Source organism: Phocoena phocoena, chromosome 1 (assembly GCF_963924675.1).
Source record: "Phocoena phocoena chromosome 1, mPhoPho1.1, whole genome shotgun sequence".
Taxonomy (NCBI): domain Eukaryota; kingdom Metazoa; phylum Chordata; class Mammalia; order Artiodactyla; family Phocoenidae; genus Phocoena; species Phocoena phocoena.
In genome coordinates this window covers 98,292,141-98,309,919 of record NC_089219.1, presented here as the reverse complement: position 1 = coordinate 98,309,919, position 17,779 = coordinate 98,292,141, and the positions used below count along the sequence as shown (strand labels likewise).

Genomic DNA, 17,779 nt, shown 5'->3' with positions numbered 1-17,779 from the left:
GAGAACAATTTTGGTGAGGCCGTGATTTGGGCCATTGATCTGGATGACTTCTTAGGCTCCTTCTGCAATAAGGGCAAATATTCACTCACAATTAAGCTGAAGTCACTCCTGAGCTTGTCCTCACGTGCATCACTACTAAGTTCACCACATTGTTCTAAAGATGATGTAGGTCAAGCTGCAAGGATGGCAACTGCAGAGGGGCAAGAGTGCATGGAGGTAGCCACAGAGCATCATGTGAAAAAGGGACAGATTTACAGGAAGAGGCTTTTTAGAAATACTGTTTTCAACCAAGAGGCCAGTCTAAGTACAGTAGCTATGTGGGCAAAGATTTGAATATACCTTATACCCTAGAGGTGGGCCTTTCTTCTCAGGAAAATTTTGTCTGGGAGGAAGAATCTGATATCTTGAAAGTAAGTCTGATGCATGTGCTGACATTTTCTCTAAACTAGACAGCTCCCCTGTCAGGGCAGTGCACCATATCCTAACTTAGACATAAGCAGGCCAGCTTAGCCACTTCCCACCTGCCTTAGTTACAGATTTTGTCTTTGGGTGCTAGTAGGGAGGGTTGGAGGTAGGTCTTGAAGAAGAGCAGGCACAAAGGCTCACATTGATAATTGGTCCATGACTCAGCAGTGTGAGGAGAGAAACCCCTGCTCTTCACATGCTTTGTATGTTCCTTGATTAAGCATCCCTGGGGTAAGTCTAAAGATGGAGGTAGAGAAGTAGAAGATATAAGGGTTCTGTATGTCTCTACTCTCAGGAAATTGACAGAATAATTGATTTTTTTTAATTGTAAAACCTGTTAAGAGATGATTATAAAAAGATGGGCTCAAATTATAGAGTGAGGGAGTAAGAAGCAGCAAATTCTAGTGGTGGAGAGGGTTCTAGTAATACAGTAAAATGAAATATAAAATGTCTGAATTGCCAGAGGGAGAAAAAGGGGATAAAAAGCAATGTGGAAAGGAAACAAGCAAAAACAAAGTATAAGAAACAAAACATAACAAGATGAAAAATCTAAGTATAATACGGCTAACAAGATGACAAAATGCAGATGTATTACTTATGACAGAAATATGGATAAGCCTCCTCTACGAAAACACAAGTATTAATTAGTCCCCCACATAAAATCCTTGGTCCAATCACGGTAGGGTTGGGTTCACTTCTCCCTGAGTAGAAACGTAGCATAAGCCCAGGGCTGACATCCTGCTAGGACTCCAGTGGCCCTTGTTCTCCCTTACTCCTTGCTTTGGACATCTGTCCCCTCATAACATTCTTCCCAACCATAGCTTGGGAACTCTCACAGGGCTCAAATTCTTGGAGAACAAAACTGATATAAGAGGAGATCTATAGTTTTTGCTTCTAGGTTCAAAAACAGCTTATGATGATGCTCTGAAATGGTCTTTTTGTTCTTTTAGAATGCACTCCACCAGCCACCAAGACCTGGTACAACCCAACAGTGACACCTGGAAATGAAGTTTCCTGTGCCAGTATCGGTGGAGACAACCCACCAGGGACACCGGAAGTGAAGGTTTCTGTGCCAATATCAGTGGAGACAACCCACCAGTGACACCCAGAAGTGAAGGCTTCTGTGCCAATATCGGTGGAGACAACCCACCAGTGACACCTGAGAGTGAAGGTTTTTGTGCCAATATCAGTGGAGACAGTGGCAGTGGTGGAGAAAGTGGTGGTGATGGAGGAAGTTGTGGAGGTGACGGTGATGGGGGCAGTGGAGGAGATGAAGATTTCTGCACTGGCAAAGCAGATGGTATTTATAGCAATCCTAAAGACACCACCAAGTTCCAACCAGTGTGTTGGAGGCAAGACCTTCCACTTCCAGTGTGCTCAGGGTCTGGTGTTCCACCAGAACTGCAAGTGTTGTAATTGGCCTTCAATTTAAAATGTTGGAAAAATTCTACTTTGCTGCAAATTCTCTTGTGCTGCATGTCAAACTTAATCTTCCAATACTCCATGTAGTCTACATATTATATCAATCTATCTGTCAATTTGGAAGCCCTACCTTACTAAAGCAGAATTATATTTAGGTGTTATTCCATTAAGATCTAAAAAAAACTGTAAACCCCTTGAACAAAATCCATATGTAAAATAAATGACACTGTATGCTTTATTTTTTGTACTCATTTGTATTTTTTCTTAAGTACTTGTATATACAATTAAGCATTTCAAGGGACCCTGGAGGTTAACTGAAGCTATAGTAAAATTTTTACTTTTTGTCAAATCAGATTACTATTTTAGAAAGGGGAGTTGGCTTCCCTGGCAAAAGCCTTGAGAGTATGAACCAAAAAACATTGTGAAAGATGTTCTCTCATCCCTGTCAATATCCTCCAAAGAAGGGGCCCAAGACCCTAAGTCAGAAAAAATAATGAATGCTAAATTACCACCTCTGAAAAAAGCAGCATGTGTGTGGATCCAAAGGAGAAAAGGGAGGGAGTTGTGTAAAAGCGGCGAGAAATGTTAATCTTGATTTATCTCAAGTCATAAAAATACTTCTTAAGCTTCCGTGGTGGCGCAGTGGTTGAGAGTCCGCCTGCCAATGCAGGGGACACGGGCTCGTGCCCCGGTCCGGGAAGATCCCACATGCCGCAGAGTGGCTGGGCCCGTGAGCCATGGCCGCTGAGCCTGCGTGTCCAGAGCCTGTGCTCCACAATGGGAGAGGCCACAGCAGTGAGAGGCCCGCGTACCAAAAAAAAACCCGACTTCTTGACAAGATAATAGAAATCTTTAAATGATCAGATTAAATGAAGTAAAAGTTTTTAGACTGAGGTATATTTAGCATTATCTCAATATTCGAATTTGATTTCCAGTGGACTTGTCTTTCACCGTTTTTCTTCAGAAGATCTTGGCCGCTAAGGAATTAGGCCTCTCAGCATCATACTCCCAATAGGTTTCAACTCCTAGTGCTTCTTTCACCAGCTAACACTTATCATATGCTGACCCTGAAGAGTACATCAGGCTACAGCTTTTTGAGACACTAGCAGTATCTCACTCTTTGGTATCCCGACACATGAAGACTTGCCATTGGTCTGATAAATACTAAGAAGGCTAAGTAGGCACAAAGGGACCTTCCCATTAAAAGATAAGGTAGACTATACTTAATGCCCTTTCTGAAGGAACCATACTTGAGTTATTTCAGTTTGTGCTGGAAGGAAAAGGCCTGTCTCCCAGGCCAGTGTCTAGATAAGTACATTGAATGTGGCTGCTATGAGTTCTGACCTTAACACACCTAGAGTAACTTGTAAGGCTTCAGGGCATCATTCAAACTGGGAGTGGGGAACAGATCCAATCCATTAGCCTCCCTTGGGAGTCCTTCTCATACTTCAGTCCAGGCTCAAGAAGCCAGTAAGTGAGTTTATTTTGATTCTTGCTGTATCCCCAGTGTTTGTCACTCTGTCTGATGAATGGTAGGAACTCAATACGATGATGACTGAAAGACTAAATAGATGATGTGATGGGAAAGGGGGTATATTTTGATTCTGTGAGTTTTACACAAATCTGGGAAAGGCAATCAAATCAGGACCTCCCCAATCCATGCTGGGGAACTCAGACACTTGGAAGAGCTCCTAAAACCTAAATATTAACTCTTCCTTTAAGTATCCTCTGCATCTAGCAAGCCCCAATACAAGGCCAAGCAAGCCATCCAAATCCTTGATATGTATAGACTAACGGTCACCTATCACGAGGGCTAGTGGTAGAAAACATAAAACTCATGCCTGGGAATTAGAGCTAGAGGGCAGGGACCCACAAGTATTTCAGTAAAGTGAAACCACCCCACTGAACACTCTGTAGAAACCCCCTTGACCCATCCACATGTATACACAACAAACCAGCACATGGAGAGAGAGCCCTCCGAACTAGTCTTTATGCTGTCATATAGTAGTTATGAGCCCCTTGCCCCTCCCTGTGCCTCATGCTGGCAGACAGGCGGGCCAGAGCAATGCAGAAGGACAAGAGCAGCTCTGTCCTCAATCCTGGAGAGTCTGTGGTCAGGAGGAGCATGTGAAGGTAGTCACAGCTTTTCAGTTGTAATACAGGCTTAGGTAGGCCACACGGTTCCGATGCTTTCTAAAGTCTTTGTCTGTGGGCAGCTGCAGTGAAAGAATATTTTCTAGGTCAATATTCAAATGAGAACCCTCTGCCTCTGGTGTTCCTGGCTGTGCAAAACAGAACTGTACGTTATAGCTGTTGTGGCCTAGCTGAACCCCAACTGCATGGTAACCTAGCCTTAGCGAGTCTCTCAACATTGCTTTGTACATCTACTCTTTGTCATCTTACTCTGGAATATATCATTCTAGGAATTATTTTCTACTTGGTAAATTGTCAAGTATAGCTGGTAAACTTCTTGAAAATGAAGATTATGTGTTTAATACTTGAATGTTACCCATAAGCACAATGATGTTAATACGTTTGGCGTTTAATAAATATTTGTAGAATTAATCCAAAGTTCCACTAGGGGAAAAACGGCACCTCCTGAATTATGATAGCTGACATGGATTGAGAGCATTTATTATGTTACAGGTACTGTGCTAAATGCTTTTCTACAATATCTCAATCTTTACTACTTTATCAGATTGAGTCTATTACTATATCCATTTTAAAGATAAGCAAACTGAGGCTTAGAATAGTTAGAGGACTTGCACAGGATCACAAAGCAAGCAAATATGGAACTAGTATTTGAATCCAGTCAGTCTGTCCCTGAAATTCATGTTCTTGCCAGAAGGATCCACAGCCCCTTGATGATCTAATAAGCAAGTGGTGTGATGGAGAGAACACTGGCTTAGGACTCACAAGACCTAGATTCAAGTTGAGTAACTTCTACAAGCCACTTAATTCATCTGAGCCTCAGTTTTCTCCTCAGTCATAGAGGGATAAGTATCTCGGACTACTATAGATTATTTGAGAACTAAATAAGAAAATGTGACTTGTTTGCTCACACGCACATTTAAAAATCAAGTGAAATTGTGTAACTCTCCAAAAAGATCCCCATATGCATATACACACAAAACTGTGCAAGTAATTTCAGGGGGACAATGATTTCTTGAAGCTTATTCACAGACTCCTGGTTAAGAATCACTGATATACATGGAAGTGTTGGGTAAAGGGCTCCATAGAAGTCCAATCCTATTACCTCTGCTCTCAATGTTCTTTTCTGTAGACATGGAACCTGAGCCCAGTCTGGAGATCCAAATTTCATTGGCCAGGTGACTTTTTTGGGTGGCTTTATCTCTGGGTTGTATGTGGTGGGGCTAGAAACAAAAACACAAAACATCATATGTAATGAGTTAGTGGCCATATATGAATTTCTACCTCTGATCTAGAGTCCTAACTTTTTGGGGAAAGGCAGCCAACTGATTAACATAGGATTCCTTTACCTTTTAATTTATTTCTAACTAAGTTTTAGCGTTCAAGATATCTAGTCTTGACAAAGTGAAAATCAACTCTATTTTAAAATATTTCCAGAACTTCAGTATCCTTAGCTGAGAGACCATAAGTTCCCAGAAATGGTGGGTAATAAAAGACAGCTAACACAGTGATGCATAAGTACTGCTCATGATATAAAATTGAAGATAAAAGTGCAGGGCTAATTTAAAGTTATCAGTAATCTAGGGACAGCAAAGCAGAACCAGGTGAAATTTCTTGATAATAGGATTATTTAATAATTGCCTTTGTTCATAACACTTTGTCTTTTGGTGTGGACTCTTTGCTGTGGAAATAACACATAGAATGGATGAGGGGATCAAGATTCAACATCTCCACTTCCTTACTACAACCTTGAGAAAGTTACACTCACTCTCTGATCCTTGGATTTCTCACCAGTAAAAGAAAGACCTTGTGGCTGTATCAATTTACATTCCCACCAAAAGTGCAAGAGTGTTCCCTTTTCTCCACACTCTCTCCAGCATTTATTGTTTCTAGAACTTTTGAAGATGGCCATTCTGACTGGCGTGAAATATCTCATTGTAGTTTTGATTTGCATTTCTCTAATGATTAATGATGTAATGATGTTGAGCATTCTTTCATGTGTTTGTTGACAATCTGTATATCTTCTTTGGAGAAATGTCTATTTAGGTCTTCTGCCCATTTTTGGATTGGGTTGTTTTTTTGTTATTGAGCTGCATAAGCTGCCTGTAAATCTTAGAGATTAATCCTTTGCCAGTTGCTTCATTTGCAAATATTTTCTCCCATTCTGAGGGTTGGTGGAATGTAAATTGATACAGCCACTATGGAGGACAGTATGGAGGTTCCTTAAAAAACTACAAATAGAAAAACTACCATACGACCCAGCAATCTCACTACTGGCCATATACCCTGAGAAAACCATAATTCAAAAAGAGTCATGTACCACAATGTTTATTGCAGCACTATTTACAATAGCCAGGACATGGAAGCAACCTAAATGTCCATAATCAGATGAAAGGATAAAAAAGATGTGGCACATATATACAATGGAATATTACTCAGCCATAAAAAGAAACAAAATTGAGATATTTGTAGTGAGGTAGATGGACCTAGAGTCTGTCATACAGAGTGAAGTAAGTCAGAAAGAAAAAAAACATATACCGTATGTTAACACATATATATGGAATCTAAGAAAAAAAGGTCATGAAGAACCTAGGGGTAAGACAGGAAAAAAGACACAGACCTACTAGAGAATGGACTTGAGGATATGGGGAGGGGGAAGGGTAAGCTGTGACAAAGTGAGAGAGTGGCATGGACATATATACACTACCAAACATAAAATAGATAGCTAGTGGGAAGCAGCTGCATAGCACAGGGAGATCAGCTCCGTGGTTTGTGACCACCTAGAGGTGTGGGATAGGGAGGGTGGGAGGGAAGGAGATGCAAGAGGGAAGAGATATGGGAACGTGTGTATGTGTATAGCTGATTCATTTTGTTATAGAGCAGAAACTAACACACCATTGTAAAGCAATTATACTCCAATAAAGATTTTAAATAAATACATTAATTAATTAAATTAAATTAAAAAAAAAAGAAAGAAAGAACTTGACCCTTTGCCCTACAATTCCACACATTCTGAAAGCCTTCCTAAAGCACTTAGAATTCCTCCCTTGGTCTACTAGGCCTACGTATTCTAGTCCCACCCCTCCTCCTATGTTCTCATTTCCTCCTTGCTCACTGCACTCTAGCCAAACTAATCTTCTTTCTTTTTTCCTCACACCAAATTCCTTCCCAGCTTATAGCATTCACACTTGCTATTCCTCCTCTCTGAGAAGCTCTGGGCCCAGATCTTCACAGGGCCAGCTCAGTCTTGTCATTGTGATTTCAGATAGTGTCATTTCCCCAAAAAGACCTATCTTGACAATCCTTGCCAAAGTAGATTCAGTGCACCACTCTGTATGATATCATCATCCTGTTTGATTTTATTCAGCACATCACCAGGTCACCAGACTTCCTGATGCACCCATGACAGCCCTAGTTTATGGCTACCATCTTGGTATAATTGACACCCTTTCATTCTGAGAAGTGTCACTGTCTGACTAACAAATAATATGGTCACTCTCCTTATTATCATTGATATTTTCTTGTTTATTTGCTTCTCGTTGTTTGGACTCTAGAATATAAGCTCTAAAATATAAGAATATAGGAATAAGAATATAAGAATCTAGAATATAAGACATCAGGAATCTTGTGTGTTGGGTTTAACGCAAAATCTCTGAACCCTACAAATCTGCCTGGCCTTCAATAAATATTTATTGAATGAATCACTATACTCTACAATTTTATAATTCTAGAGACCTGGAAAGCAAGAGGTTGAATCTTTAAAGATAGATGATTTCTTATTTAGAGGGCATGGTTGGGATGAAACCCCTTTTTGTACTTCCTTTCCTATTGCTATTTGTTGAAGTGCACCAGAAAAAGGGACACATACCCAGGATAGCAAGAGTCCTTTGAGTATGTCCTAAATCGAGGCAGCAAAGAATTAAATGGAGCAAAATTGTGTTTGTGTTTTTGCTCTTGAGGATTGACTGTCTGGTACATGCCTGGGTAAGGTGTCATATCCTGTTTCCAAGAAAAAGACCAATATGTTAGAGGGTGATATATATATATATATATATATGTACATACACACACACGCACATGAAAAGCCTTCTAAGTAGAGAAAACAAAATCATCCTTTTCCTGTTCATGTATCAGCTATGGTTTAGAAACAAGCCTATAGTAGGTAGAAAACTAAGATAAGGGTATGGTTCAGCTACCTAAATGTACCTAAGGCTTAGGATGTAGAAATAAACCTATGGTGGGTAGAGAGCCAAGGTAACTTATTGCAGCTACTACCCCCACCATCCCACTCAGAGATTCTTTTAGAGCCAGTATCCCTCTCCTTGAGCTTAATTGTCAAGAAAATGTCCAACAAGAGATTAAGAGCCTATACTGAAGACTTGAAGTCCAATCACACAAAAGGGTGAAGAAGTTCGATTTTATTTTTAACTGACAAGATAATATGATGCATATAAACAAAGCTTCCAGTATTTTAACATCAGGTGTCTCAAGACTGAAGCCTTGCCTTGGTACCATTCATTCTGAGAATTGTTATCCACTCTCCCAGGATACTCACACACACATTTGAAATGCTAACATCCAAGCTTTTCTGATAGGCTTCTTAGTAGCTTTTGCCCAAATGACTTTTTTTCTTGAATTTCAGGGCATATTCTTTACATAACCTCCAGCTTTGCTCCCCAGTGCAAATACACACAGCAATATGGATCACACTAAAATCTAAGCACATTCAGCCATTTCTCACCTTGTTAATTGGCTTAAACCTCACGGCTGTTCTGGCTCCAAAAGCATATCCTTTTATACTGGTCGGGACCTTAGAGAGGTTGTATGCCAAGCCATACCTCTTCCTGTAGTATATAGAAAACAAAGAAAAAACATACATAGAGAACATTATAGTTATTAAAACAGAGTGAACTTAGAGTATTCCTGAATCTTCTCTGCCACAGTTGCTCTTTCTTGATTCCTCTGCATCAAGACTATACAAGCAATTACATAAGTAACCCAGGCAACTCTACAAAGGAATGTGGCTGGATAGGTAGAGTGAATGACATTTCTCTACTTCCAGTGAATCCACTCCTCTGAGCCCCACAGAGATGAATCTGCTGTAATGCAACTCTCAGTCTGATTATATGATTTCATAAGCTGACCTACCAGCACAGCCACAGTCCAGATTTGGACTAAGGGGAGCTATTGAGTCACTTGCCTTTGGAGGTAGGAATAGAGTCTCTTTTGGTGAGGACTGTACTGGGGACCGCATGAGGCCAAGGCTTGCGTTTGGTGGGAGGCAAAAAGGGAGCAACTGTCCTTTGATTTCTGATATTGGCCCTGACAGCTGGTTTCAGAGGGCAATTTCTCATGTTGGGACCCTGAAGGTCAAAAATCCCATAGAGTTTTTCTTCCAGGAAACTTGGGTATCCTTAGATACCTTGAGACCCACCTAAGGCAAGGTGAATACTCACATCTTCTGCTATGTAACATCCAGGCCCTCTGTTGGGTTCTCCCCTAAAAGGGAGAAACTTGTTCCCCAACAAGCTTGGGGGACAGGAGTGAGGAAAGACCTTCCTCTGTTGACATGTTCCAAAGGAGTAGTTAACCAGCGGCTCTGAAGATCAAGAAAGAGGAGAAACTCCACATGAGGGAAGACCCCTGGTCTAAGTGAGAGCTTGGGGGCGGGTGGGGTGTAGGGAGGCGGGGCAGAGCTCTTAAGAGCAGGCCCAGCTCTTCACAAAAACCAGATCAACTCCATGTAAGGGGGTGAAGCGCATTTTCCTTCCCTTCGCCCTTCTTCTTTCACAGCCTCCCTACTCTTCCTCTTGCCTCTACTCTTGACTCCTCCATTACAGTCCTCCTTACCTGCTTTATTGAAGCACATCTCAGCAGTGCCACCAGGGCTAGAGTTTGTGTACTGCATTACCTAGGAAACAGAGGTGGGGCTGGTCAGCCCCAGCTGCCAACTCCCAGAGAGGAGTGGCTCTGAGCTAGCCTACTCAGCAAGTGGGGAATCCTGCAGAGCCACCCTTGGGGCAGGAACTGCATGTCCAAGGCCAGGAGCCCAGGGGAGTGAAAATTCTGCAGCTGGGCAAGAGGTAGGGGGTTTGCTGGATCTGAGGTTGTAGGTTGAAAAGCTTTGGAAGCTGGGCCACCAGAAATGCACTGCTGAAGAAGGAGGTACCCCCATGTTCAGGATGCCCTGAAATCCAGGCTACTAGGTTCAGGGATGTAGGAAAACACAGTCTCTGCAGTGGTGGCCTATGGGGGTGGGATTCCTGGGAAATGCTCAGAAGAGGGGAGTTGGGGACCTAGTGGAGCCCAGAAAGTTCTGTATTAGGCCTCTCTTAGACACATTTTCCCTTTTCTTCAAGCAATTCCCATCAGGTTACCTCCTTCTACCCCTAAGTGGTGCTCGAGGCTTTAAAAGGTCTGGAATCCTTAGGGGAACAGTTAGAGTGCAGTGGAATCACAGAAGTACTTAATAGTTTAAATTTGGGGGTAGTTACTTAAGTCACAGTTTCCTCACCTCTAAATTGGGAACAATAATTCCTCTTTATAGGGTTGTTGAGAAGATTAAGATAACAGAATTAAAGCAGTTCATTGCCCGGTGCTTGGTAGATGACAATGCAAGAGATTATTGTTACTGAAATAGTATCTAGCTAGCTTAGGAGCACTCCCATCCTAACCCAAGAAGAAATATCAGAGTGTATGATGACTTCTTTACCTTTGTCCTAGATATTAACACTAACTTGTTATCACTTGATTTTAGGATAACTTTAGGAGTTGTCAGGTGTGAGAGGCAACAAGATGCAGTGTGATTGGTACATTCTACCTTTGGCTTCTAAGGATGATCTTGGGATCCACACATACCCAAGGCTAGCACAGTCTACAGGGATGATTTTATAGCTCTAATATAGGGGCTCCAAAAGAGGTAATACTGAGTCCTAGAGGATATCTTGGAAACTTGTAGAAGTGTTTTGCTTGTTAGAAATTACTGAGGCGATGCTCCTGGTCAATGGGCCAGGGAAGCTGGATACCTGTAGCTCATTGCCCAGTTACACAGTGAATTGTGTCAAGTCGTATATAACATTCAAATGTCTTCCTGGCCTCTACAAAAATAACTGATTTTATCTGACATATATAGCAACATTGAAGAAGTTTGTTTTTTTTTTAACCAAATAATGCAGAAAGCCCAGTAATATAGGAGAAGGTCTTATGAGAAACAAAGCTTAATTGGAATAAAAATATGGTCTCAACATTATTGCACAATTTGCTTCAAGCCTCCTTTCCACTCAAAATATAATTACAGTAAAAATTATGGTAAACAAAATGTAAAGAGATGTAGTATTAATTTGATAATTTTCACTTTCTTTAATATTTTAAGGAAATTAACATTTTTAATACAGTGGTTTTTGAAAATGAGTGTTTACATTATTAGTGACATGAAACATGTCTCACAAAGTACTTTGAAATTATGGCAACATATTCCCTCATTGGTAGATTGGTTTGCTTCAAGATAATCCTCCAGGTGAGAAGAGATAGAAAAAACAGACTCAATAAAGCATATATATTTCAAGACATCAGAGATATACCGAAGAAGAAAGAACCTGCAGGACCAAGATTCCGGAGGGAGGGGTAGCCCAAAGTGGTGAGCCCAACAGTTGATGCTGCTGTTCCCTTTGAACATTCGCTAATTAAAAAGCTGGTTGACATAAAAAGGAACGAAATTAGGTCATTTGTAGAGACGTGGATGGATTTAGAGACTGTCATACAGAGTGAGGTAAGTCAGAAAGAGAAAAGCAAATATCGTATATTAACGCATATATGTGGAACCTAGAAAAATGGTACAGATGAATCAGTTTTCAGGGCAGAAATAGAGACACAGATGCAGAGAACAAATATATGGACACCAAGGGGGAAATGCGGTGGGGTGGGGGGTGGGGTGGTATGATGAATTGGGAGATTGGGATTGACATATATACACTAATATGTATAAAATAGATAATTAATAAGAACCTGTTGTATAAAAATATAAATAAAATAAATTTAAAAAATAATAATTTTTTAAAAACCTGGTGGAGAAGCAGAGGATTTGAGCAGAAACTTGAGCAGATGGTCTCTGAAAGATGGGGAGCAAAAATTAGGCTGACCATGGGGGAGGGGAGACTGGAAAACACCCTGGACTTTTTGTTAGAACTCTAAAGAAATACACCTCAGGAATAAAAGTAAGTAAGAACTAGAGCAGCTCTCAAAAAATCCTGAAATTCAGCTTTGTATCATCTCAGTCCCCAGCTGCATTAAGATGATCTATTTCTACCCTTACTGCGTACCAGAAACAAAAGTAATTCATCTATTAGCATAACATCATCCGAGCCTCAAATAATTTTTATAACTTTTTTATGCAAAATGTTTGGCATTCAATATAAAACAACCACTCCTACAAAAAAGAAAAAAGAAAAAAAGTAGAAATAAACCCCAAGGAAATCCAGAGATTAGTGTGGACTTTAAGATCAAGTGCAGAATTTAAAATACCTGTACTTGGCTTTAGATTTTAGAAGAAGGCTGAAGATTGCAGCATGAACATAGGAAGCAAAAGAAAACAAGGAAATTTGTGATCATGAAGCAAATTCTTGGTTTCTGAGGTAAGAAGCTAAAAGAAAAAGATAGATTAGACCCTAAAAACAAAACCAATAGAGATCTCAGTGTACTCAGGGAAAGATAAAATTTCCCCATCAGTCTTTATGTTTATGTTACTCATATAACACACAACAGGGTCCACCTTCATCCAGACTGATGCAAATGTAACAACTTTTCATTAAAGTCAATCCAGACATAGTACAGTCAAAGATAGACTGTCTGTATGTTATGTATATCTCCTGTATTACTATTTGTGGAATGGTAAAATTCAGAAGCTAAGCAGAATTTCAGGTAGCTCCAAGGATTGTCAAGAATCATTGAATCTTTAAATGATGGATTATTTTGAATGATAATCATGTGCAAAGGAAACTTTGCAGGTGACCACTTAGAACAGAAGAATAGTTAGACAAAGTTTTATATGTAGCCACTTTTGATGAAGACCTTAAAGAATTCAGCAATTCCTGTCATGTATATTTCTAACCATAGTGATAGCATAAAGAAGATGCCTGATATTTATGGAGTCTATCTGTTACAGATTTATGAGATAGTTATCTGCTTTCCTCATTTGACTATGTATGAGGCCATTGTAAGAATTATGATTCTAGGGAACCACTTGTTCTGTTGCAGTGGTCTAATTGAATGGGGATAAGTAGATTCAACATTTTGTATAATGTTTTAAATAGATTTTTGTCTCATTTCACATATATACAATAGAATATTACTCAGCCATAAAAAGAAATGAAATTGAGTTATTTGTAGTGAGGTGGATGGACCTAGAGTCTGTCATACAGAGTGAAGTAAGTCAGAAAGAGAAAGACAAATATCGTATGCTAACACATATATATGGAATTCAAGAAAAAAAATGTCATGAACAACCTAAGGGTAAGACAGGAATAAAGACACAGACCTACTAGAGAATGGACTTGAGGATATGGGGAGGGGGAAGGGTAAGTTGTGACAAAGTGAGAGAGTGGCATGGACATATATACACTACCAAACGTAAAATAGCTAGTGGGAAGCAGCCGCATAGTACAGGGAGATCAGCTCGGTTTTTTGTGACCGCCTGAAGGGGTGGGATAGGGAGGGTGGGAGGGAGGGAGATGCAAGAGGGAAGAGATATGGGAACATATGCATATGTATAACTGATTCACTTTGTTATAAAGCAGAAACTAACACACCATTGTAAAGTAATTATACTCCAATAAAGATGTAAAAATAAATAAAAATGTGTTGGATTTAACAGTAATATATCAATACAGCAATTGGTAAAAGCTGATAATTGTATTTAAGAAACTAAATGAAAAGATGGAGAATTTTAGATGTAAAAACAGAAGCAAATAAAAATTGTAGAAATTAAAAGTGCTGTCACCAAAAGTAATAACTGAATGCATGAAGAACAGAAGATTATAAAAGGTGAAAAAATTAATGAAATGGAAAATTAATCAAAAGAAGGTACTCAGACTGAAGCCTGGAGAGGCAAAGACAGAATATACAGAGGCAGATGAGAAACAATGAAAAGTTCTAACACAGTTGTATTTGGAGTTCCACAAGGAATGGAGAGAGAAAGAATGTGGCAGATGCAAGAGTTGAAGAGATAATTGTTAAGAATATTTCTGAACTGTTGAAGAACATTGAACCAGAGATTAACAAATGCTACAATCTTAAGCAAAACAAATACAAGGAAAACTTCATTTGGTCATATCATAGTAAAACTGATGAAAACCTAAAAAGAACGATTTGAAATTGGCCAGATAAAAAAGGCAGGTTACTTTTAAAGAAGCAACAAGAAGCCTGGAGGGTAACTCTTCAACAGAAAAAAAGAGAAGCCAGGAGACAATGGAATGGTATTTTTAAGTGCTAAAGAAATAACAGTAAAAGGATGGAATATATATCCCATATGAAAACTAACAGAAACAAAGTTAATGTATGCGTACCAAGAGTATGAGGGACATAGAAAGGCTGAGGAATTACTTCAGACTGAGGGATACTGATGAACATAATGTAATGCAACATTTATTCCTGGATAGGATCCTGAATGAGATAGGAGAAATATGTAGTTGGGACAGTTGGCAAATCTGAATAGGGTCTGTGGATTTAATGATAGTGTTTACCAGTGTTGATTTTCAGATTGGTATGGTTGTATGATCATGATTTATGAGAGAATCTCTGGGAGAGTAACAGTAGAGTTTTTAGGGAGAAGGGGGAATCATTTCAGAAAAAGTATGTATATATGGAAAGAGAGAGACAGAGAAGTAACATTTAACAATTGAGGAATTTGGGTGAGGGGGATAAGGAAATTCTTTGTACTGTTTTTGCAGCTTTTCTTTAAATTTGAAACTTTCAAAATAATAATTAAAAATATATATGTATCAGGTATCATTATGAGAGTGAACAACAAAGCCAAGATATGGGAGAATATATAAGCAAAAAAGCATCTGAACCTGCAATATACAATAAAGTATCCACTACCCATATGTAGCTATTGAGCACTTGAAATGTGGTTAGTCCAAATTGGGATGTATATAAGTGAAAAATGCACACTAGATTTAACAACTTAGAATGAAAACGAAGTGTACAAATTATGTCTTTAATAATGTTGTATTGGTTACATGTTGAACCGATGATAGTTAGATATAATTGGTTAAATAAAACATATAGTAAAATTAACTTCATATGCTACTTTTTACACTTTTTAATGTAGCTATTGGAAAGTTTAAAATTAAGACATTTGTTCAAATTGTATTTCCATTGGATAGTGCTGATCTAGAAGATATAAACCTCTCTTACAGATCAATAAGGAAAAACAACCTAATTTTAAAATTTGATAAAAGACTTGAATGCACACCACAGAAAAAAGAACATCCAAATGACCAGTAAACATAAAAACTGCTCAAAGTCAGTAGTCAAAAGGAAATGCAAATTAAAATCACAATGACATATCCACCTGATGGCTAAAACTATAAAGATGGAGAATAGTGCTAATGATGTGAAATAACTGGAAAGCTTCAATACACTTTTAGTATAAGGGTAAATTGATACATTCACTTTGGAGAACTAATAGTATTTACTGAAGCTGGACATAGACCTCTCTGTGACCTAATAATTTCTACTCCTTGATATCTACTTAGCAGAAATGCATACAGTTGTGTTCCAAAAACATGTATTGATACAAGAACATTGAAAGCAATGTTACCCATAATAGTCCCCAAACTGGAACAAGTGAACGTCCATTAGCATTAAAACGGGACCTTCAAGATGGCGGAGGAGTAAGACATGGAGATCACCTTCCTCCCCAAAAATACGTCAGAAATACATCGACATGTGGAGCAACTCCTACAGAACACCTACTGAACGCTAGCAGAAGACCTCAGACTTCCCAAAAGGCAAGAAACTCCCCACGTACCTGGGTAGGGAAAAGAAAAAAGAAAAACCAGAGACAAAAGAATAGGGACAGGACCTGCACCTCTGGGAGGGAGCTGTGAAGGAGGAAAGGTTTCCACACACTAGGAAGCCCCTTCACTGGCAGAGCCAGGGGGTGGGTGGGCAGGGGGGAGGGTGGGAAGCTTCGGAGCCATGGAGGAGAGCACAGCAACAGGGGTGCAGAGAGCAAAGTGGAGAGATTCCCGCACAGAGGATCAGTGCTGAACAGCACTCACCAACCTGAGAGGCTTGTCTGCTCACCCGCCGGGGGCGGGTGGGGGCTGGGAGCTGAGGCTCAGTCTTCGGAGGTCAGATCTCAGTGAGACACTGGGGTTGGCTGCGTCAACACAGACTGAAGGGGACTAGTGCACCACTGCTAGCTGGGAGGGAGTCCGGGAAAAAATAAGGACCTGCCTAAGAGGCAAGAGACCATTGTTTCCGGGTACACGAGGAGAGGGGATTCAGAGCACTGCCTAAATGAGCTCCAGAAATGGGCACGAGCCACGGCTATCAGCGCAGACACCAGAGAAGGTCATGAAACACTAAGGCTGCCACTGCAGCCACCAAGAAGCCTATGTGCAAGCACAGGTCACTATCCACACCTCCCCTCCTGGGAGCCTGTGCAGCTTGCCACTGCCAGGGTCCCGTGGTCCAGGAACAACTTCCCTGGGAGGACACATGGCATGCCTCAGACTGTTGCAATGTCATGCCAGCCTCTGCCACCGCAGGCTTGTCCTGCATTCCGTACCCCTCCCTCCCCCCTGCCTGAGTGAGCCAGAGCCCCTTAATCAGCCACTACTTTAACTCCGTCCTGTCTGGGCAGGGAAGAGACACCCTCAGGCAACCTACACACATAGGCAGGGCCAAATCCAAAGCTGAGCCCCAGGAGCTGTGTGAAAAAAGAACAGAAAGGGAAATTTCTCCAGCAGCCTCAGGAGCAGCAAATTAAATATCCAGAGTCAAAGTGATGTACCCTGCATCTGTGGAAAACCTGAATAGAAAATGAATCATCCCAATATCAAGGTGGTGGACTTTGGCAGCAACTGTAGACTTGGGGTTTGCTTTCTGCATCTAATTTGTTTCTGGTTTGATATTTATCTTAGTTTATTATTTAGAGGTTATTATCACCAGTAGAATTGTTTATTGATTTGGTTGCTCTCTTCCTTTATTTTTTATATATATAAATATATATATGTATATATTTCCTCTTTCTCTTTTTGTGAGTGTGTATGTGCATGCTTCTTTCTGTGATGTTGTCCATATAGCTTTTGTTTTACCATGTGGCCTAGGGTTCTATCTGTGTGGTTTTTTTTTTTGTTTCGTTGCTCTCTTCTTTCTTTCTTTTTTTAAATTACTTTTTAATATTTTTATTTTTAATAGTTTTTTCTTTATGTTATAACATTCTTTTCTTTCTTTCCTCCTTTCTTCCTTTCTTTCTTTTTTTTTTTGCGGTACGTGGGCCTCTCACTGTTGTGGCCTCTCCCGTTGCGGAGCAACAGGCTCCGGACACGCAGGCTCAGTGGCCATGGCTCACGGGTCCAGCCGCTCTGCGGCATGTGGGATCCTCCCACACCGGGGCACGAACCCATGTCCCCTGCATCGGCAGGCGGACTCTCAACCACTGCGCCACCAGGGAAGCCCTCTTTCTTTTTTTCTTTTCTTTCTTTCTTTTTTCTTTCTTTCTTTCTTTCTTTCT

General features: G+C 40.2%; 1 protein-coding gene across 2 annotated transcripts; it reads right to left on the bottom strand.

The window, feature by feature from the left end:
- Window positions 1-4,034: 4,034 nt before the first annotated feature.
- Window positions 4,035-9,907, bottom strand: CIMAP3 (ciliary microtubule associated protein 3). 2 transcript variants are annotated; one of them, XM_065890230.1, is made up of 6 exons: window positions 9,889-9,907; window positions 9,495-9,637; window positions 8,780-8,878; window positions 7,907-8,037; window positions 5,144-5,261; window positions 4,035-4,103 (listed from the first exon to the last, which is right to left on the bottom strand). In XM_065890230.1, exons 1-6 carry the CDS (start codon window positions 9,905-9,907, stop codon window positions 4,035-4,037), a joined length of 579 nt encoding a protein of 192 aa, XP_065746302.1. The 2 variants fall into 2 exon arrangements, with proteins under 2 accessions (XP_065746302.1, XP_065746310.1); XM_065890238.1 differs by lacking the exon at window positions 8,780-8,878.
- Between the last annotated feature and the right edge of the window lie 7,872 nt (window positions 9,908-17,779).